Source organism: Saimiri boliviensis, chromosome 3 (assembly GCF_048565385.1).
Source record: "Saimiri boliviensis isolate mSaiBol1 chromosome 3, mSaiBol1.pri, whole genome shotgun sequence".
NCBI classification, from domain to species: Eukaryota; Metazoa; Chordata; class Mammalia; order Primates; family Cebidae; genus Saimiri; species Saimiri boliviensis.
Window position 1 is genome coordinate 9,562,061 of NC_133451.1, and position 24,223 is coordinate 9,586,283.

A 24,223-nucleotide genomic window follows, 5' to 3' on the forward strand; every position below is an offset into this window, starting at 1 on the left:
ATCTGGGGAAGCAGGCCTTTGTACAAAGCTAAAATTCCTTCTTCCTGATAGACGGCTGCCATTGTTTTAAAACAGGTTGTGTACTTGATCTCTCTAGGAACTGGCTGAGGGCCTTGAATCCTACTTTTGGCAACATCAAGAGGGATGTTAATGATTGAGGCTAATTGTCCCGAGAGAAGACCAATCTTGAGTTTTCTCAAAAACTCTGAGGTTGGATCAGTTCCATGTGGCTGGGGAGGTCTCATAATCATGGCAGAAGGCAAGGAAGAGCAAGTCACATCTTACGTGGATGGTGGCAGGCAAAAGGAGAAAAAAAATTTTAAAAAAGAAACTAAGCTAGTTTTGAATTAATAGATGCCAAAAGTAGGGAGCATTCAGAGACATCCCAAAATCTAAATGAAGGTAAATAAAGATGAGAATCTAGAAGGAGAAGCAGAGAACTGAAATCTGCTTTCTCCTTGGTTGCTTTGCCAACACAGAGGAAAATGGTCTTTGATTTTCATGACCTGGCAGAACATGGGAGACTTGGTACAAAGTGCAGACATTCTACTCTGTGGAATAACCTAGCAGGAGAGTGAAGAGAAAGAATTTGGTAAGAGACACCCCTTGTGTGAAACTGGCCCCTAAAGAGCTGGTCTCTCAGGGTAAGGGTGAACTAGAGAGAAGCCTACCTCTGCATGCTCAAACATTGGTACTTAGAGGACAAAATTTCCTTCTGCGAATTGACAGATATGTGTGGGCTCTCAGCCTAGATTGTCTAGAAACCTCCAATCAGAGTAATGTAAGGAAGGCCTGTTTTCATAGTTCCTTTAGGCAACTGAAAAATCAAGTACAAATTTTCTCTGGAGGAGCACACTTTCAACCCAGGCCTCAAAGCATTCCCACGGATTAATTTCTAAGAAATATGAGCATGTGGACAAAATTAAAAAAAAAAAAAGAAACCCTCAGATAACAACAGCAAAGCAAGAGCTAGAAGAAACAACAGACCATTGGATTAGCTGTTCAGACTAGACACAAAAATTAGTGAACTGACGTTATATGTCATATATCCATAGTGGACATGTGAACAAAGTATACATACTACACTTAACTAAAGAAAAAGAAAGTTTCATATAGAAGTAAAAATGAGACATAAGAATGATCAAGCAGATTTGTGAAATATTTGTAGTACAGAACGATGGCTAAATTTTAATTAACAAAGCACCTAATTTGGTGAATTGGTGAAATACCAAACTCATATTGCTGAGAACACATACAGAGGAAATAATAACAAGAAATTACTCATATAGAAAATAAAATGAAAATATAAAGGACTACTGAAATTTATTAACTTTTGGCAAGCTTGATCAGGAGCAAAAGGCAAGACACCAACAGACAAAGTTAGAAATGAAAAAGGGAACTCTATTATAGGCACAACAGAGTTTAAAATGATAACAGAAAATTAGTGAACAAACACGTTTAGAAAAATATATAGCAACAAAAATTACTCATGAAGTAAGTTGAATAGTAAAACTAAATATCTTTCTGTAACCATCTACTATATTGAACCAATAGCTGAAAATCTTCCCCCAAGGAAATACCAATCCAAGATCAGTTTACTCATAAAGGTTCAGTGTATTCTCCATTAAATAGTATCTTCTACAGAATAGAAAACTGGGAACTACATGGCAACCCCGTTTGAAGAGGCTAGCACAGATGCGATGTTAACCAGCAAGGAAAGTGAAAGAAAGACAATTACAGGCCATGCTCATTGATACTCATTAATGAAACACTGCACCAATATAGTAACAATAAGATGTCATGACCAAGTTGAATTTATCTCAGAAATTCAAGTTTTGTTTAACATTAGCAAACCCACTAATAGAAATTATTACATTAACAAAAGCTGAAGGAAAAATATGTAATCATTTTAATAAATAAGGAAAATATATTTTAAATATGTATATACATATTATATATATATTTAAAGTATCTTTGAATACTAGTCTTTAACCTGATATTCAAAGCCTATCTAAATCTGAAAACAAGACTTGTATTTTGTGGTAAAACATTAGAGCATATCCCTTAAGATTTAGAACTCAGATGGCTGCTATCACCATGACTCTAATCTAGCCTAACCAGTGTAGTCAGGTAAGGAAAAAAAGTAAAGGAAATGGAGAGGAAGATACAAAATTTAATTATTTACAGATGATATAATTATTTATATAACAAACAGAAAAGAATAAACAGATTATTAGAATTGATCAAACTTTTAGAAATCCTGACGTCTGCATCATCATAAAAAAATATATGCCAGCAACAGACATGAAGAAATGAAATGTTGATATCTTAGCATTTTACAATATCATTAAAATAAGTAAAATGCCTGAAGAAGATTTCTCAAAAGAATTTAAGGTCTAGTCTTTTGGAAAGAAAATTATGAATCATTGTGGAATTATGTTGAAGAATTTCTCTCTGTCTCTTGGTCTCTCTGGAGATATATAACATGTTCATGAACTAGAGAAATCAACATCATAAAGATGTCATTTTATCATCTAAGTTATCTGTAGATTTCAAAGTAATTCCAGCACAAAATCCCAAAAGTGTGTGTGTGTGTGTGTGTGTGTGTGTGTGTGAATGTGTGTTTCCTATATTTACATGAACGAGTAGCCATTCAAGAGCCAATTTCCTGCTGAAGTACTAGCTGGAGAATATACATGCTAAGATATTATCAGCTACAATAAAGCTATACTAATTAGGACATGTGCACTGATATGGGATAGATACATTAATCATGGCAAAGAAAACCTGGAAAAGAACCATCTGCATACTAAAACTTGGTTTATGACAGAGCTGGCATTGCAGATCAGTGGAGAAGGGATAGCATTTTTAATATACAGTGATGAGAAAGTTATTTATCTATGAAATAAAAGACCCCCAAACCCTTTCACCTCATACACAAATTAATCAACTCCAGGCTGATTAAAGATTTAAAAAGGGAAGGCAGATTTTATGATGTTTGGAATTCAATGTAGGAAGATATGATCTCAAGTTTCTTTTAACAATACACAAAATGAATGAATTATAAGGATAAGTTTGCTATGACTCATTGACCTGAAATTATGGTCACCAAAAGGAAATATCAAAAAAAGAAACAACTCAAGTCACAAACTGAGAAAAGTTTACAGAATAAATAAATAATGCATACAAATCAATATGAAAAAGACAAATGCCTGACACAAAAGTGGGCAAAAGATTTGACAGGCACTGTGTGCAGAAGAGAAAGGCTTAATGGCTAATAAATATCCAAAAGGATGCTTAGCTACACCATAGTCAACAAAATACAGATTAACGCCACCCACTGGTTTGGTAAAAATTAAAACTGCCAGTATGGAAGTTGGACAAGGTCATGAAGAAACTGGGTCACTTGGGCACACTTGTGGGTTGAAAGCCTGGTTGCTTTGACAGTTGTGACACTGCCCAGTAAAATTGGAGGTATGCCTACTCTGAGCCTCAGAAATTTTAATCCTAGGAATATACCTTCTATACAGATACTCTTGAATATATGTTTTAAGACACACAAACTAGAATGTTTTTAACAGCACTGGCATAAGCAATATTTAAGAAACAACTCAAGTGTCTATTGACTGGAGAGTGTGTAAATAAATGGTATTACATGCACATAAAGAAATACTATATGTCCATGAAATTGAAAGAAGTATGGCTATCCACAATAGCATGGATTATCTTTGGAATGTACATTGGGACAATCATAAAACAGACTGTAGAACAATCAGAACTCACATTTACATAGCACATTATGTTTCGGACACTGTTTTAATGTCTTATATAAATTAGTTCATTTCATTCTCACAAGCATACTGCATAGTCCATACTATTTGTTTTTTATTTTGCAGATGAGAAAACAGGTATGATGAGGCTCATTAACTTTCTCAAGATCTCATAGCTCATAACCGGTAGAACCAGTTGTTGGGGAGCAGGATAAAATCTGTAACATGATTTTTTTGGCAGGAATCTCAAAAACAAGCAAAATCGAAGTATTTATCATAATATAAACTAAAGGTTAAAGCAAGTGAATGATCAACCCAAACTTCAGGATAGTTCTTGCTTGTTGGAAGTGAGCAGTTGTGAACATAAAAGGTGGAATGAAAACATCAAAATTAACGGTAATTTATAAAAACTGAGAAACTACACAAGTGTGTAATATGTTTTATTGTTTTTTATGCCTCATGCATATTTTATTACTATTTTTTGGTATCTAATCAATATTTAAAACAATTGAAAAAATAAAGGAGAAAATGAAACCTTGACAAAGCCGGTAGAAAAATACTTCATGCTTCTTCTTCATGAAACTCCTTGGATCTTTGCAGATAGAATTCGTAGAAAAATCTACGGAAGATGAACTGGATGTAGAATTTTTGTTATTCACGGAATTTTTGTTCAAACAAACAACAATGGCAGCAAATGGCAGCACAAATGCCTCTAATTGCAGCCTACCCAAAAGGAAGCATTTCAGGGCAGCAGAATCCATCCCGCCAACACAGGATTTTAAAAATTGCCCGTTAGATTCAGACCTTTATTCTCCTTCTGATTTTGCACTGCAGCTTCTTCTTTTCCCTGCCAATCGAGAGATAGGAAAAATCAAATCCCACCATCTATCCTAAGTAGTTCGAATTATCTCTCCAATTACTCAGAATGAGCTTTTGAGCGACGTAAGTCAAATTATCAATCTTAATGTTATTCTTTACAGTAAATCTGGGTAGAAGTTCTCCAGCTGCTGTAATTAGTTGAGAAAATCTATCCCCACTGTCTTCTTCCATTTGCTGCTTGATAACATCCCATTGTTCAAGGTCAGCTCGCATCACTGCCTCTGTGAAGATGTCTCCTCTACTGCCACCACACCCCTTCCCAATATTTGCTCCCAGTAGAATAACCACTCACTCCTCTGTGTCCTCTTAGCACACTGCACACACTCAGAACAGACAACCTCTTATTAGCATCCTGCTCTCCCACTATCACTTGCTGATTTATTGTTATTCTCACCTACAATGAATGTTCTTCATGGTGGAATATCAAGCCCTATGAATCTTTAAATTGTATCCTGAATATCTAACAGGAAAGGCCCTTGCCTGAAGCGTTGATTGTGATGATGATATAAACAGCAGACAATATGTTTCAGTCATCTGTTGCTTCCTAACACACCACTCCCAAACAGTAGCTTAAAATGACGATTTGTTTTTTATCTCTCCTGTTTCTCAGCTGGTGGTTTCCTCTAGGGTTCTCTGGTGCTGTTTCATTCAGATGGTTATTTCAGGGCTGAACTGAGCTGAATGTCCAGACTGGATCCTTGGTTCTCAAGGTGGGTGCCTAGTGCCACCAGCCTCTCTATCTCTCCACAGGGTCTCTCCAGGGCTTCTCCACAAGGCTTGGGTGTCTTCACAGTAGGGCGGTCACAGTGCCTGACTTTGGTGGAAGCTGGCTTCTAAAGGCAGGAAACAGAGCTGGCCAGACAGTTGAAGACTGTGCACAGAACTGACATAGTGTCCCTTCTGTCACAGTCTGTTGGTCACAACTGCTGCAGGCCCATGCAAGTTAAGCAGGGTGGAGAAAATGATTCGTCCTTGAATGGGGAGTGTCCAGGATACACCGCAGAAAAGCATGTGGGGTGGGATACATTTTTGTAGCCACCTCTGGAAAGTATTAAGCTGGTGTCAAAGTAATCATAGTTTTTGCTACTGGACAGGGGAAATGTGGCACATACACACCATGGAATATTATGCAGCCATCAAAAACAATGAGTTCCTGTCCTTTGTAGGGCCATGGATGAACCTGGAAACCATCATTCTCAGCAAACTGACACAAGAACAGAAAATCAGACACTGCATGTTCTCACTCATATGTGGGTGTTGAGCATTGAGAACACACGGACACAGGGAGGGAAGCCCTACACACTGGGGTCTGTAGGGGGGAAATAGAGGAGGGACTGGGGTGGTGGGGAGTTGAGGAGAGAGAGCATGGGGAGAAATGCCAGATGTAGGTGATGGGGAGGAAGGCAGCAAATCATACTGCCATGTGTGTACCTATGCAACAATCTTGCATGTTCTTCACAGGTACCCCAAAACCTAAAATGCAATAAATAAAATAAAATAAAATAAAAGTAATTGCCCATTTGGGAGGCGAGCTAGGTGGATTACCTGAGGTCAGGAGTTTGAGACCAGCCTGGCCAACATGGTGAAACCCTGTCTCTACTAAAAATACAAAAAATGGGCTGGGTGTAGTGGTAGGAACCTATAATCCCAGCTACTTGGGAGGCTGAGGCAGGAGAATTGCTTGAACCCAGGAGGTGGAGGTTGCAGTGAGCTAAGATTGTGCTACTGTACTACTCCAGCCTGGGCAACAAGAGCAAAACTCCATTTCAACAAAACAAAACAAAAGAAAACAAGAAAACAAACAAAACAAAAAACAGTAATTGCTTAAACTGATTACTTTTGCACCAACCTGATTCAATTGGCTACAGCACCTATGGCATGCTCCTTATGTGCCATACACAGAGCTACACATCTTGTATACATTAAGTCATTTAATTTTCTCAACAACCCTTTGAGATAGTTACTATTTCATTTAATAAAGAAAATGAGGCTCAGAGGGACTAAGTTCCTAAAATGTCACAGCTCCGTTGGCACATGGCACAACCAATATTTCTGTCGGATTACTGCAGAGTGATACTTCTATTGAAGTATTTGTTCTTCCCACCATGGGAGAGATAAATATTTGACTTTATCATCTCGTTTCATGGATTACCTCAACAGAATCCTTTCTGACCTCTCTCAGAAAATATCCTCCCCACCCCCACAAAATAATATAGAGAAGAACGGAAGGCAAGAATGAAAAACCAAGCTGGAGGCAACTGATACCTGGCTATGGTAAGGACTCCTCTCCTCTTACTGTGATCTGATCTCTCTTTACTAGGAATTCTGAAATTTTAGGCATCTAGAGCTCCAGGAATTCCTTTTTTCCCCCTGTCCAATGGACACATTTTCTAGAACTTCCTGATATTGGCCCCAAATCATATTAATTCAAAACTTTCGGCAATCATTTTACAATTTTGCTATCAGGTGTACTTGAACTTGACCAAAATTTTCCTGATGTCAACTTTTCTACCTTCTTATGTCTCATCTATACGGGAATGTTGGTCAATGTAAATTATAGACATGCAAATGACCAATGGTGTGGACTTCATGGGTAAAATAGCAACCACAAATGCTGGACCTTATTACTGATTTCTCTGTATGTTTTTATAATCAAATACTACTCTGTTATACACTGTCATTATGGCTCAGGCTCTCTAAACACTGGCTTAGCTCACAATATTTTCTAGGATGATTGTTTTTCCTTAGTTCTACGTAATTAAACACAGCCTCTTAATATTTGGGCATGGTTAATTGAATTTGTCAAATTAGTTCGTGAGTTGTGTTGTTTTCCTGCAGTGGAAGAATATAAAATATGGGATGCCTAGGGGATGAAAGATTGCATAGCTATAAAATGACTATAGTAACATTGGGAGACATACATATGATACATCAAGTTAAAAACAAAACAGAATGCACAGTTGTACTGGAAAGTCTAAAAAAAAAATCCAATACTGTTACCATTTTTCAGTGGTTCAATTAGTGGTAGTTTCCTTTAATGTTTATATTTTTGTACCTTAAATGTTCTACAAAGAATACACATTACTTATATGATAACAATAAACTCATGTGTTAAATACATCAGAGCCTTTATTATCCTCTGTGACATTTTCAAAGACCATAATGATGGAAACTCTAACCCGTGGACAGTCAGCAGGAGACTTTGTTCAGCTGGAAGTTTCCCAAGTGGTGATAATCTGGTTAAGTTAACTAGTTCTATCAGCAGCTGGTAATCTTGCCAGTAAGAGAGAGAGAGAAGACTATCTTAAAATATTCTATTCCCTCATCACCAATCATCTTTATTGAATCTCAAAGCCAACCACACCTACTGCTCCTGCAAAAGTATCACTGGCCATGTCTGCAACCTCTGGCAGTCTCTCTCTGGATCTCAGCTATGTTCTCTCACAGCTTGCAGCTTTTTAATTACCAGCCAACTACGAAGCTGAATCCTACCTATGTGACTTTCATAGCATCAGAGGACAGGCCCGGTTGGCCCAAGAGTTTGTTCATAATTACTTCTGGGTAACTAGGAGGGCAGCCATACTGACTATACAGCTGGGTGTGGGACTCTGATCTCAGGGTGCCAAAATTGCTGGTTCTCATTTTCCCTAGATTCAGTGGGATTTACACTTATTTATTGCAGCAAATCAAAATGAAGATACCCCTGGTGGTCAAAAGCAGGGGTTGTTCACACATGTCATGAAGGCAAATAATGATCTGGAGTTTACATGGAGTTTTATCATTCATACACACAGAGAGAAGTATCATCTATTGGACATCTCCTGTTTGCCAGACATTGAGTCCTCTCAAGAGGAGCTGATATACATCCCCACCTAGGGACTGAATACATTTTATTGTGCAAGGTTTCAAAGAGAAAATATGCCTCTAATGAGCAAAACCGTCATTCACTCGGGTGATGTATCCGTGATGAGAAATACACAGCAAGATGTTTTTAATCACTACGTCTTATGTCATAAGATCACGGATATTGGAGTCAGAAATATGTCAGTTTTACTCCTGAACCTGAATTTGGGAAAGTTGTTCTTATGTGGCAATATGGAAGGCTGTTTTAGTGCTGAGCAGTCACAGAGTATGACACAGATCCTCGTGGAAAATGACCAGCATGGTGCCTGGCATGTCATGGAGGGTCAACAATTTCTGTATTCTTTTCACTCTTTTTCTCAAAAGGGGACACTAAATTCAAGTGGGAAAAGCATTGCAGAGATATATCACTATTTTTGACTAGGAAAATGTAAAATATCAGTGATTAACATTGACTTGAAGGTGGCTTTGTTGACATCAATACGAAGAGGAATTTTCTTGCTGTTTCCTAAGTCATAGCCTCAGAAGAGATCATCTCTTTTTCCGAAGGAGTGTTTTAGAAGATTCTCAATTCTGTCTCACAGAGCTATTGCTAAGGGAATTATAACCATGTGTGTAAGGTGGAATTCTACACCTCTAGGACTCTCTCCACCTCTAAATCTCTACCTCTATTTTATTGCTGTATTTACCATCAAACTTCTTTCCAAAACAAGCAATTAGGAAAGGCATACTCCCTATGCAAGAAAAGAAGTGCTAGGTTATTACTAGATAATTTGAACTCGTGTTCCTACATAGTAGTAGACAATTAGGGTAGAGTTAGCAAATGTGTGCCTTATACACAGTGTTGTCAGCTGGGGGACACCACAACACTGTCTGCTCTAATACTCCTACAGTATATAGTGTTAAGTTCAATCTTGGTGATAAAACTGCCTCATAAAACTCTATAGGTAACAACTTAAACGTCCAACACCAAGGGCAAGATAAAATAAACTGCCAAATAAAATACAGGTTTGCCATCCTTGATCCAAATCCCTGGGGCCAGGAATTCAGAATATCGTGGATTTTAAAAAGTAACAGAGTGCTTGTGCTGTATACTATGTAATATTTCCAGTGAAGACTGGAACAACCTCTGGTTATTAAATATGCTGATATCTCTGTAATGAAACCTGTGATAGATTAATTAGGATAAATGAAGGACTTAGTAGCTTGTTGCATGTCAGGTTATTCTGTGAAATTCACTATACAGACCTTTCAGTATTTCAAAGCCTTTTGACTTTGAAATTATGGAGAAGGGGTGGTAAACCTCATTTGAGTCATGGCTTCAAAACACCATGATTCTAAAGAAAATTTAATCATGTAGGACAATGCTCAGAAAAGGAAACACTATTATTAAGTGAATGACTTAAAACAATGAGTTTTAAAAGTATAGATATAGAAAAATGAACTAAGACAACTGTAGCAAGTTAGTGCTGGGTGTGAGGATAATTGGTAATTTTCATTTTCTTCTGTGTATTTTTGTGTATTTTCTAAAATTTCCATCAGTACTGGGGATAATTTCACCAATGAACGAAACAAGCTTAGTAACTTTTTAAGCCTTATTTCAAAGTGGACACTCTGGAGACCCTTGCTCTCTGATCTATCCCCAATCTGAGATGTGCAAGAGTGTCTTTCACTCAAATTTCCAAAAGAGCCTGGCTGGCCAGTACAGTACACTTACTGGAAAGAGCCCAGAAGCAATCACTTGGGTGACTTTGTCTCTTCCAAAGCACTCAGAGCCACAGCGTCAAGGTTCTTATCAGTCCTGTCCAGAATGATGAAGAGGTACTGGAAACCAAACCCCAAGATGCCCTTATCCAGCCCCTGCGGTATAATAGGGCCACTGCCTACTCTGTCTGCTCTTCTCTAACAGCATCCAGGAATGAGGCTTTCTGCAGTTTAATGCATTGCTAGGGAAGCTGCAAGTTTCGTTGCACGGAAAGTCAATGAAAAATAGCCTGCTAATTTCAGAAGCAATTTAGAATCATACCATCAGAACCTCTTCTTAGTACTTGTGGAATTTTCTCATCACTCTCTACGTAATACTGAAATAATTCTCTTTACATATGGCTAATGTTCTTTGAGGGCAGAGACTAAATCTTATTCATCTTTATAAATGAGGCACGTGAAATGTATACTCAATAAATAAATGCTTTTGACTGATACGATCATATACAAATATGTGTGCCTATGTTTGTATTGTGAGACCCCTAAATCCAATGATATACCCATAGATACACCCATAGGTTCACATAACCGTGTACATATAAAATATGTATTTCAATATCATCAATTCATTTGTTCTTATTAATTTATTCATTGTAAAAGTGCTTAATGAGAGATACTCCTATGATTTAAATGTTTTGAACCCCTTAAATTCATATGTTGAAAGCTAATCACTAAGGTTATAGTATTAAAAGGTGGGCTTTTGGGGGGTGATTAGGCCGAGAGGGCAAAACTCCCCTGAAATGAGATTAGTGCCCTTATAAAAAGGTCCCGATACATTCCTTCCCTTCTTTACCATGTGAAGACACAGCAACAAACAAACAAACAAACAAAACAAACAAACAAACAAACAAACAAAAAACAGCTATCTATGAGCCAGGAAGTACTCTCATCAGACACAAAATCTGCTGGCCCCATGTGTTTGGACTTCCCAGCTTCCAGAACTGTGAGCAATAAATTTCTGTTGTTTCTGAGTTACCCAGTCTGAGCTATTTTGTTATAGCAGCCTGAGAAGACTGACAGTAAGGAATTAGTGTAGTTACAAAGTCTGCCTAGTAGTTCAGGTTATAGAACTGTAAGAAATTCCAGGTTATAGAATTGTGAGACATTATTTCACAAAAGCAGCAGTAGATTACATTCAGTTGAGCATTAACAAATAAAAGACAAGACTGATGTCCACCTATTCTGGTTTCTTTGCTTTGGGGAAGGACATCGAAATTGTTTTTGTTTAAAGCCTCCCTGATGATTCTAATATTTCTTCAGGTTTAAAATCTACTACCTTGAGTTGGCTGAGTTAATAATTTTGACAGAGGAAGTGAGTACTACCTCACAAGTCACAGCAAAACAAAAACCTCTGTGTGTGTGGTGATGCTGGGGCACACATTTCCAAAGGACACTCACACCCAGACCCATATGTGGCTGCCTTCTCTGAGTCATGCCTTGGCTACTACTGTAGATAAATTCTTAAGTGTGCTGGGAAGGAAACGGTGCTGGGAACTCCTGTTCTAGTTCAGCACTTCTTAGGCTTTAATGTGTCCAGGAATCAACTGAGGATCTTGTAAAAGTATGGATTCCGACTCAGCATGCCTGGGCTAGGCTGTAGCAGCTGGGATTCTGCGTTTCTAGCAAGCTCCCTGGTGATACTTTCACTGCTGTCATGCAGTCTGCACTTAGATCAACATTGTCTTCCAGCTCAGGACACCCTGGACAGGAAACCTGAAGGTGGAGAATAAAACGTGGAGTGTACTAGGGCATCTTACCTTTCATTTGGATAGTGCCAGCTTATGCATTTCTCTTTAATGTGTAAGTGCACTGGCAGGGGGGATGGTGCAGGGGGGATGCTAATTTTAGTATCTGCTTTTCACTTTGGGACAGGCCAGCAATAATCCCATATGGATTGACTGGGTTGAGGCTGCACAACAGGAAAGAGGAAAGAAGAGATTGGGGTTAGGGGAGAAAAAAGATGCCTGAGGTTTGGGAAAGAAGAATTATTCGTCAAGGCAGGTGCCTAATGTTGAGGTGTCAGATAGTCAAGTGTGTAGGCTCCATGTGAACTCATCCTAATGAGAGGAAGCTAATGCTTGTGAAATGGTGATGGTTTGACTGTCCTCTGGTCTATGCATTGCCTGCTTCAGATCTAAGGTGACTGTAAAGCTGAAACCACAAAGCTTCCCTCTGGAAAGCTTCAACGGAGACCAACTCCCTGGCTAAAAACCAAAACCATGGAAAGGCCTCATAAAAGGGGAAAACCTCTCCTCTTATAGAAGAGGCCCTTGGCACAGGGTGGAATTATTAAAAGGCCTAGAAGCAGAGATAGAAGGGGTGGGAGTCTCAGCTACAAAGCCAGGCAGACGCTCTTGGCAAATATTGCCAGACTTTTCAAAGCCATCCCATATTGGCCCCCAAGAGAGGAGAGAGTGTGAAGATAGTGCCTGCTGCTGTGGACTGAATGGTGGCCCTACCACACATCCACATCCAAATCCCTGTCGCTTGTGATGTGACCCTGTTTGGAAAATGTGCAGATGTCGTTAAGGATCTTGATAAGAAATCATTCTGACTATCCAGGTGACTCCTAAATCCAATGACAAATATCTTTTTATCAGACAGCGAGAGGGAGATTTGAGGTGAGAAGAAAAGAAAATATGGCCACAGAGGAGAAGGTCATGTGAAATGGAGGCAGAGAGTGGAGTGATACAGCCACAGGCAAGGAAAGCCAGAAGCCTCCAGGAGCTGGATGAGACCAGGAAGGATTCTTCCCTTGAGGCTTTGGGGGAAGAAAGGCCCTGCCAACCCATTAATTTTGAATTTCCGCCTCCTAGAACTGTATACGAATAGAATCCTCCTGTTTTAAGCCACGCATGTGGTGGTGATTTGTTAGAGCAGCCCAGGACACCAATACACCTGCTGTGCTGGTTATGCCATCAGTGCGAACCTCGAATTCATCTTTCCTACAAGGAAACTGCTGTTTGCCACGTTTATCCCCAATGCCAACCTTAGTTCTGAGAGTTCATCCCCTTTGTGGTGCAACCGCAGGTTAACCAGCTCACCTGCATTGACATTACCCCTGACTGCCTTACTGGTGCTTTCTCCGTTTCCCATGGTGGGGAGAAGAATGGAAGGAGCACTGAACTGGGAGTCAGACTTGAATTCCAGCTCCACCTTCATCTCAATGCTCTGAGCCATCTCAGACAAGCCGTTGAGACGAAGAAGCTAATCTTCCAGGGAGCTAGTGATATCTGCTGTATCACTAGCCACCTAGTCCTGCTGTAAGGATCGAGGAGGAAAAGGTCATAACTCCTGGCAAAGAAAGGATGCTTGATGAGCTTAATTCTTACTTGCGTGAGGAGCCCATCTGTGGACTACATGCCAGGGAGCTCCTGCTATGCTGTTTATGGCAAGAGGAAGAACAGAAGCTCCAGACTTCTCATCCCTTGGGCCTGGCTGTGAGTCAGGTTGCTCCACCTGGACACCTGTGGGCATCCATGGGTAGCTGAGATGCTAGGGCTGCTATAGCACCTGCTCTTCCCTCTGTCTCTTGGACCAGAGCCCTCCAGCCAGTGTCCACCTGTGAGATGCAGCCATTGCCTGGTTATTCTGTTCTGTGCCCTAGCCTCCCTCTAGGATCAAGATATCCACCCAGAAGCCAGGCAGTTCCCCTCCCCAAGTCAGATTCTGCTTTTCAGAGGGTTAAGTAACTTCTTACATATCCAGAGGGTTAGGATATCATCATTCTCCAGTATCATACGGATGTAAAATGACAGGGCAAGGGATTTGGTCTGCCTGACTCTGAAACTCATGCTCTTTCTAACACAATCACTCTGCTTTTCACACCAAAGACGAATAACAAAGCTACCTTTCTGGCTGGCAAAATAAAGTGAACAAATAAAGGAGATTAATTTTAAAGCTGGTACACCGAACTTTGCCAATTTCAAGGTCCTTATTTTCACTGTAATTATGTCTCAAACTTTTGAGTCCTGCTTTTTTTTTTCTATATGAAGACATCAAGGATGGCATTTTTAAATTTCACGCACAAATTTGGGTGTCTCAGACTGACCATACCACTTACTCTGGGTGTCCACAAAGAGAAAGGGACTCCAGGCTTGCTCCGGAGGGAAAAAGTGAACACCCCACTTCCTTTTACTTACTTCCTTACACCCAGGGATGGAAAGTGACTGGGTGCTCTTCTAGCATCATGGTACTGGGATATGTTGTCCCTGCACCACCACACAACCATGCTGGGTGAGAACCAGTGCTCTGTCAATAAGAAAATGCAGCTACTGGAAAAAGGAGTTTTCTCAACACCAAAGCGCACACTCTCAACCATGGCCTCTCAGGAAATCCCCTTTCCGTGGTGGGCAGAGGGGACACAGTAGCATCATTTCTTAGTTCATCTTCCAGGAAATATGTCCTGTCTCAGCTAAGAGAAGGGAATTGGGGCTCACAGTGATGCCATGGTACTTACTGCCTGTTCATAGTTCTTGGCACCCAGCAGATAAGAGGGAGGGATCTTCAACTCAGCCTGTGAAAACAAAAGCAAACTCGTTACTGGAACTTCCACATCATGTTTTAATTCTGGGGGAACAAGCCGCCGTTGCTTCTTGTTAAAATCGGATGCAGGTGCTGGTTTAGAGGAAATGACAGGAAGAGAATCAATCCAGGTCAAGAATTGGCTTATTTCTGGAACACTGTGGGGGAGGGGATTTCTTTCTCTGACAGGCTGTGTCCTCTTTCTGTCAGCATTCATCCCATCTGCCCCCGGGAGCTGAGCAACCATAAACTGAACCTGGTTTTCCCTGGCGTGCAATTGTGTGCTTCCCCTGGGCACCAAGGGCACGTTAGCCAGGCTTGGCTGGCTCTGCTCCGAGCCAGAGCCTGTAGGAGAAGGGGTGCTTTTCATTTCCAAGTTTGACTTTACCATGAGATATTTATTGGAAGTTACAATTCTGTATCCCTTTACGTAGAATGCAACATTTTATTTGAGCCTTGTATTTACCCACATAGGAGAGATTAAGTTATTTACCATATAAATTAGTGGCAGAGATGCTAGGAGTTTTCAGTAAGGGCTTCGTGTCAATAATCACATATAATCTACTCAAAGACCCTGAGAGGCATAAAGGATATCAGCTGAGGTTCCAGCAAGAAACAGATGACACTGTCAAATTGGGTAATTTGAGTACAGCTTAATAAAGAGAACATTTAAAAGGTGTGAGCAGAGTAGAACGAATGAACAGGAGACAGTGAAGTATCTGGAGGTGGTAACATAAGGGGGCTGTCACATGCCTGGGCTTGGAGGGGCTTGGGGACCAGGTGGGCACTGGGACACAGAGACAGAGCTCTCTTCCTGGGTTGCAGGAAGAGGAGCTGTTGCTTTCAGTTGTGGGACCTGCAGGGAGGGAGCTGTGGTGAGTGGAATGAAAATCTCCATCTCATGCTCCTTCTCCCCTGGATCTCCTGATGCTATCTCCCATTAGCGAAACTCAATTGGAAGCCAAGGGCAAGGAGCTATTGATAATGGTTTAATATCCATCAACTTCCCTGGGCTCCCAGCTGGGTGGAGTAGGGTAGACAGTGGGCTTCACAGTTAAGAATGAGATGCAGGAAGATTAAATTACGTGACCAAGAACATCCATATGCAATAAGAGCCAAGGTCCAGAGGACCCAGAAATTTCCATTTTCTAACCTGTCAGCATATGGCACCCCACTGTGCCTTAAGCATTTTTAGTATATTCTGCCACTCATCTATCCATCCATTCATTCATCCATTTAGGAAACTACCATTTACTGAAAATTTACTTTGTGCAAATATTGCGCCCAGTGAGACACAGCCTCTGCCCTTAAGCCACTTCTACAGTTTCTGCATCTCTCCATGATGGCTGTCGTTAAAATGTTTTGCAAAAAAAAAGAGAAGGTAAAACAAAACATAATAAATCCTAACTCTATCTTGAAGAGTCAGCCAAGGTGATCTTCATAGAGAAGAGAATACTTGAGTTGCATCTTACCAGGTAAGTCTGAGCCTTCTGGGTTCAAAATTAAGGACAGTGTTCCAAGTAAGTGTAACATCATGTGTAAAGGTATGAAGATGTTATAATGCACATTGTGCCAGAGTGGCTTTGCACATTTTGGTGAAACTAGAAGGATCGGTAGCTGGGATGTTGGTAGTGCCTGAAAAAGATCAAGGGAAAGTCCCTTGGATTGAGATGATCAAGGATCATGCTTGCCAGGGGATGGGATTTGAAATTGAACTGTGTGATCTTCAACCCATACTAAAGAACTTGAACTAAGCTCTATGCCCTCTGATACCCTGTGTATTTTCCTCTGCCCTCACCCCCCTGCCTCATCCTCTCATCTTATGCTTGTAGGTCAATATTGACAGCAGGGACAGGGGAGGAGGCTGTTAAGCTGCCATTCACAGATGGCCTGATGTGGACAGTGTGTAGAGTGTCTAGCTCATGGCCTCATTTGGAAGTCGTCTCCAACCTGGTGGTGGGAAAGAGGACTTGAACCTTCATTAGTGTAATATAAAGAATGCACACCAAATACTGGAAGGTTCCTGGACCGGAAGTTGAGAGACCTCCGTTCAGTTCCAGTGCTGTCATTAACTAGCTGTGTGGCCTTGAAGGAACATTTGGTCTCTCCTAGTTTATAAATAGTAGTATCAGTATCTTTCTTTTACAGCCTGTCTTAAGTGTGAAATAAATTGATGCATATGAAAATGTCTTACAAACTATGAAATGTTATGAAATACAGATATGCAATTACTTGTATAACAAAGCAATGTTTGCAAGTTGCTTTAACATCAGTCATGTTATATTTGGGTTTGTAGGGTTATCGATGCCAATTTTTGAATATTAATATTTATAGAGATTAAATTAATTGATTACAGTCATACAGGACAAATTCATCCCTTATGCCTTAAGTGCCTAGGGGCTTACGCCTGTAATCCCAGCACTTTGGGAGGCCGAGGTGGGTGGAGCACAAGGTCAGGGGATCCAGACCATCTCGGCCGACACAGTAAAACCCCATCTCTACTAAAAATACAATATTAGCCAGGTGTGGTGGCACATGTCTGTAATCCTAGCTACTGGGGAGACTGAGGCAGGAGAATTGTTTGAACCCGGGAGTTGGAGGTTGCAGTGAGCCAAGATCGTGCCACTGCACTCCAGACTGGCAAGAGCAAGATTCCATCTCAAAAAAAAAAAAAAAAGAGTATCTGCCGCTGAATGATAGTTGCTTATACAGCTACTCCATTCTTTTGAATGCATTAAGTAGCATTGAAATAGGACAAAAAAAAAAAAAAAAAAACCCGTCTTTATGGAGGGCTCCCTGCATGCCTGGCTCTTGGCCAGTTCTCATGTATAGAGTACAGGGACCACAGATGCAGGACAGTGCTCTGCAAGGCTTATTGCCTCAAATTAGAGGTCTGGCAAGGTGGCCAGGGAAGCGGCTTTCCAGCCCCAGCCCTGCCATGCACCATGTAGCTTTGAGTAAGGCATTGGAGCTCTCTGGGGTTTGGTTTCTTCACCTGAAAAATGAACAGCTCAGGCCAAATAGATCTTTTTCAGCTCAAAAAAATGGAAATAGTTTCATTAAAAAAATTAGAATCCATCAATATTTGGTGACAAAAACGGTTTCAAAAGTTAGAGTATGCCATTACATTTCTTATATTTTATTGTCTTTTCCAATAGAGCTCTGTGTAAAGCCAAATTGCAGAAGATTCTGACAAATTGCTAATACATAGGAGAGCAGGGATGGAAACTGAGGGATCAGGAAGGAATCCTTAATTTTTGCCTTATATAAATTTCTGTATATTATTTGATCATTAACATCAATGCTCTTTAGATGTGTATCTTAAACTTTGAATAAAAGGTAAAAATATTTTATTAGTAGCTTTTGAGAGATGCAAGCAATTTATTGTATTAGAAGAGTTTAAAAATATAGAGAGAACCCAAATTCTTCCATCATTTTAAAGAGCAGAATTTGAGGCCGGGCGCAGTGGCTCATGCCTGTAATCCCAGCACTTTGGGAGACCAAGGAGGTGGATCACCTGAGGTCAGGAGTTTGAGACCAGCCTGGCCAATATGGTGAAACCCCATCTCTACTAAAAATACAAAAAATTAGTCAGACGTGGTGGTGGGCACCTGTAATCCCAGCTACACAGGAGGCTGAGCAGGAGAATTGCTGGATCCAGGCAGAGACTGCAGTGAGCTGACATCGTGCCACTTCATGCTAGCCTGGGCAACAAGAACGAAATTCTATCTCAAAAAAAAAAAAAAAAAAAAAAAAAGCAGAATTTGAGGTCTCAGCAACCCATGCCAGAGACTGAGCTAGCCACACAGTGTCATCAGCAAGACAAGACAGGCAGGCATTCTACAGGGCAAAGAGCTGTGCTCTACTCAGAATGACTGACACACTGACAGCACCACACTCTGATCTGATCTTAGTCATTGTGTAAAGGATGTGGTGAGTCAGTCAGAAAGAGTCTTATGTTCACCAGCTTTATGAAGGTAATATGTTATATACAATACAGGCCCTTCCCTTCCTGATGTGTGCATTTTCAAAGACAAGGGAATGAACATAGATCACCTGTTATACATTCCTGCATCTCCTCAACTCAGTAACTTCACACGTTCTGTATTATGATCCTCATTTTATACAAAACCAAACTGAAATTCACAAAAGTTAAGTACTTGGCTCTACCTGGCCGAATACAATCAGCCAGCATTTGAAGCCCACTGGTCCTGACATGTTTTAGTTATAAAGGAAATAATGTATAATTGTGGTTTATTTCCAAGACAAAGTGCCTTGAATCAGCTTAGGTCAGCAAACTACAGAAGAAATAGCTTGTCTTCCAACGTAGTTGCCCTCACTTGAACCAAAGATTTTTTTGTCAAAGATAATAGTTTAGTAGTATGCAATAGGTCACTTTGTCTGTTCTTACCAGCCTGCCCAGCTATTTAGGTCATAAGTCAAATACTTAAAGAGCCCCTGAGCTAACTAGGATTGCGGTGCATTGTGGGCGGCTACAAAGTGAAGCAAGACAACCCTGAAAAAGGTACACCTAAAGCCCCTGCCTAACAATAAATAGGCAAGGTCACGGAAGATGGTAACCCCATAGTACTCACCCTATGAGGAAACTGGGGAGGGACCTGCACCCTACCAGATAAATTGCTTGTTGAGACTGTGCTGGGTGTGAGTGCATGCTAAATACAGGATGTTGCAAGGCTGCCATTAAAAGTCTCGCGTTTGCCGTTCTCCGGATCTCGGAGTCCATTCTTTGGGTTTGGACAGGTGAATTTGTTTCACACAGTTACGCTTTGGGACAACCATTTAACCATTCTGAACCTCCACATGCTTATCTGTAAAATGGGGGTAACACGACAGCTACCTTTTAGCACTCTTATGAGGATTACATGAAAAAAGACTATATCTAAGACATGGGGAAATAGTGATTATATGAACCTGAACTTGAAGATTAATTAAATGCCTTATATCACTTTAAGTGACTTAAAATGGCACTGGATTTAGTTAGAAGTGAAAGATGCTTACCTGCTGCTTATAACCACTGATGTAGTCACAGAATCTTCTATCTGCCTGAGCTTTGGAATTACCAGGAAACCTTAAAATATATCATGTCCCAAAAAGTTTGATTCAGTTGTACTAGGGAGAAGCCCAGGTATGGACATTGTCTAAATGTCCCAGGTATTTTAACAGGCAGGGAGGCAGAAAAGAGTGGACATGAGTTTCATTATTCCCTTCTCTATTTGCCCAGCACCACGCTGCTCTGGCAGCTTGTCACTGAACACACCTATGTTTTCTCATTCTCAGGGAAAGCACCAAATAATCACATGCTCACCCACCTTGCTTTCCAAACGCATCGTAAATAGACATTTAGGAAATGGCACTGCTTGCAAATAATCCTCTATACAGTTAGAGTTATTTTGGGGTCAATTGTTAGTGAAAAATTAAAAAAAAATCACAATCTACCACATCCAAGCATTTAACAATTTGATCATGGAAAAGGTTTCTAATCATGTCAAGCATCAATTTCTCTATCAGGTCTTATTTATAGCCAGTGAGGAAGTAAAGTCCAGATTCTTGCAGTTGTACAGGGTAGAGTTTACTACTGTATCTGCAACTATTTATGAGGCTTTACTATGTCCCAGTCACATCCCAGATAGTAAGAATTACAGAGCACAGGGCATGGTCTCTGCCATCACTGTGTTTATCTATTTTCTCCATAGTGCTTTAGTGATTGTAATGAAGTGACATTAAATATGGACCTGTAAAAAATAGGGGAATATAAGCTGTTATGGGAGCACAGAGAAAAATAAGCCCCAGAGGGATCTACATAGCTTCCTATTGAACAGTCTTACCCAGCTTTGCCACAACTCTCCTTAGCAGTAATCCCAACCCCCATGTGGGCCATGATAAAGGAAGGGGAGGCAGGATCCCCAGCCTGTGGCTGTGAAGGCTCTGGAGCCCTAGCTTTCCAGGTCTTTCTCCAAGGGGTCTTCCTTTAAGATCTGACCCAGATCAAAGAGTGTACGACCTCTTCTTGCCTTGATTAGGAGACCTTGAGAAGCTGGAATGCTCCAGAAACGGAGTATATCTCATGGTGTTTGTGCATTCACTTTCAATAGGAATTGAGGCATTTATTTCGGTTTCTCTTCCTGGTTAGGCTCAGAAATAAAGGTCATGCATAGCTTTCTCTGTCAAAGAGAAGTGACACTGGGGTGTCATCTGTAGTTCTGCTTGTGGAGTCTAGAGTCTCAGCAGGGACCTGGCATGGGTGATATTAATAGGTCCACAGTCGACTCTGCCATGGGGAAGCTGAAAGAAGTTCTGAAGGTCTCAAGAGGAGACCGCACCCTACCTTCAGGGACTCACCATCAGGGATGGACCAGGCAGAAAGAGAGGTGTTGGGTGGAGTGGTGTAGAGGTGCAAAGGAGCCCTGGGTCCTCCGGGAGTCCACAAGGAGAGGGTGCCTGTTTTCAAAACGCCAGTTTACTTCTACAACAAGGAAAAACACCACTGTACTAAGTGCTAGATGCCAATGCAAATCTAATTGCAAATGCCAACATGGGCAATAAAATCGCCTGAGCGTATATCAGGCCCTAAAGCCTAGCCAAAAGAACCAGAATATGCTCGTAATTAATTTACTTTGGGTTGAATCGCTGTGCTTTCATTTCATTAATACAGTTCCCATATACTTTATAAACCCTGATCTGGAACCCTTTGGGGAACCAAAATGAACCCCAGTTTGAGAAGTGGTGTGTGTTGTCTCCCTACAGGGCTCACTGTACTCTCTTCCAGGTATAAAGGGGACCATATCAAAGAGAGGTACACAGGGTGGCTCATATCTTGAGTAGAGCGACCCCTGTCTCAACCATTTATTGGGACCAAACAGCGTTACAGCTTCGGAGCTGATGTTCTCAATCATTATATTTGATTATCTCATTAAATAACTTGTGGTTTGAAAAATGTTTTGTAAAGATAATGGATTTGATTTCATTGTTCAACTCTCACTTAGGAGTGAGAACATGTGAATGTTTGGTTTTCTGTCCTGGTGTTAGTTTGCTGAGAATGATGGCCTCCAGCTCCATCCATACCCATGTCCATGTCCACGAGAACACATGGGCACAGGGAGGGGAACATCACATATTGGATCCTGTTGTGGGAAGGGGACAAAGGAAGGGAGAGTATTAGGACAAATACCTAATGCATGCGCTTAAAACCTAGATGATGGGATGATGGATGCAGCAAACCATCATGGCACGTGTATACCTATGTAACAAACCCGTATGTTCTGCACATGAATCCTATAACTTAAAGTATATATAAAAAAAGAGGTAATAGATTCAAGGGTTAAAAAAGCACACCTATATTTTAGAAAACTAAAATAAAGAAAACAGTATTCTGCAGATGAAAGTATCCATAAGATTTCTGAAGAACATGCATTCGATTTGGGAATTAAAACCCTGATGGTGGCTTCTGAGCTCAGAACCCACCTGGGGTCTGAGTGAATGTGTTAGGAAGCACAGCCTTGTTTTATAAATAGGCTGGATTTTGATGTGTGTCTTAATCCAAAAATAATGAATACCCTTATGGTATCACAAGCAGTTTAAACAATTGGAAATACGTAATGCAACAAATCGCATTTCCTTGTTATACTTGAGAACTCTTGTTATCCACTAGGAATTCACCAGTACTACCAAACTGAGCTTGCAAAGAGACATTTATCATAAATAATGCTGCTGTGTTTCACCTGATCCAAAATTAATATTTCATGAAGAAAAAAATTCTTTTAGAATAAAGAAATTATTTTGCTCCCAAACATTACTTACTTATTCCTAGAATATAATGCTTATAAAAATACTGGCCCCTGTTTATTTTAAAGCTTGGGAAACATCATTCTAATAATAGCTACAATATACCTTCTAGATATAGGAAATGACCAAAAGCAAACTGTGAATGGCTAAAGAAATGCTTTGAATGAATCAGGAAGGTAGGACGTAGCTGTGCAGGTAAAACTGGGTCAAGGTTGGAGAATAAGGTCTATATTGTCTTAAGGCTTTTTTTCTCATTAAAACAGGAAAAAAGAAAAATAACATAAAACCCACATGATACACGTCTGACTTTTTCTACACGATCACAACACACATATTCAAAATGGTAAATGTCTTTTGGAATTGAGAAAGAGAGCAATTTATGTATATTTGGAGAAGAGAACCAGTACAGAGAGAGAGAGAGAGAGAGAGAGAGAGAGAGAGAGAGAGAGTGTGTGTGTGTGTGTGTCTATGTGTGTCTGTGTTTGCCCACACATGTAGGAGCTTTGAGTAAACATGTTGCAATCAAGATTTCTCAGATGCAGGTTATATTCATTTGGTTACATTTCAGAGTTATATGTATTTTCTTTAATTTTCATATCGAAAATGAGAAAGTTACATTTTAGAGATGCTCTTACTTAGAGGAAAATATATGCTGATTGGATTTCTAATTGTATACCCCGGTCAGGTCAATCAGCTAAATTTAATTAAATATAACATTTAATTTTATTGGATTTCCATTGAGTGGAGGCATTTGGAGTCAAAGGGATGGTTATTATAGATTTCCTTTCTTTTGAGGGTAAGGGAAACTGCTTTCCTAGTTTTTCTGCTATTATATATGGCATATTTTTATAAGATTTTACAACTGTCTTGGTAATGAGCAACTTCCCTTAAGTATCTCAAGGCAATGTGACTATGCATTCATTTTTTATTTTAAATGATTTTGAAAACACTCTTAATGAACTGATGCAATCTATAGTATCTGAATTTATTAAGCCTGTTGAGTTTTGTTTTAAAAAAACCATTCCTTTTTTTCTCTTGAGCTGAAAGAGTATTCTTCTTTAGTGGTAAGATTCTTTCTCTCTCCTCTTATTCCGTTTTGTGGTGAATAGACCCTTTCATTATCCCTTGTCTTGTTCATGTAGACTTCTCATATTCCTTTCCTTCCTGTATCCTTTGTTTTTATCCCTTCTCCACCTCCTCCTCTTTTCCTTGGATCTTGCCTTTCTCTTTAATTTTTCTGTTCATGTAAAGTGAGACTACAGAAAAATAGTCTCCCAGTTTGCCAAAATCCTAACAGATATCATATTTTATTATTTTTAAGTTTACCTCTGTCTTGCCCTTATTTTTCTTTTTTCTTTTTTTCTTTTTTTGGCTTTCATAAATGATGACAGAACCACACTGACAAGGGGCAGGTACTTCTAGCCCTGGATTAAATCAGAACATACCCAACTGTGATTGTTCTTCCAATGATTGATTAATGTATTGAGGTGGTACTGAAAACAAATTTTAGAGGAAAAAATATGTAAGAAAATAAACTAAGACTTAGGGATTGCTATTTATTTACCATAATTTACAGGCTGGTCCTTGGGTGAAGATGGGATGAAGATAGATCTAGTGAACCT

At 40.1% G+C, this 24,223-nt stretch overlaps 1 protein-coding gene across 6 annotated transcripts in view; it reads right to left on the reverse strand.

Annotated features, from left to right (window-relative positions):
- The window catches only part of CLNK (cytokine dependent hematopoietic cell linker), a 203,347-nt gene that overhangs the window by 173,405 nt on the left and 5,719 nt on the right, over window positions 1-24,223 (reverse strand). For 5 of the 6 annotated variants that reach the window (XM_074395896.1, XM_003934684.4, XM_074395895.1 and 2 more), the window contains exon 2: window positions 14,734-14,790. In XM_074395896.1, the coding sequence (XP_074251997.1) occupies window positions 14,734-14,744 (11 nt within the window). In that variant the 5' untranslated portion in view covers window positions 14,745-14,790. Of the gene's footprint in view, window positions 1-14,733; window positions 14,791-24,223 lie in introns of those variants that run through there. The other variant, XM_074395899.1, reaches the window with a different exon arrangement.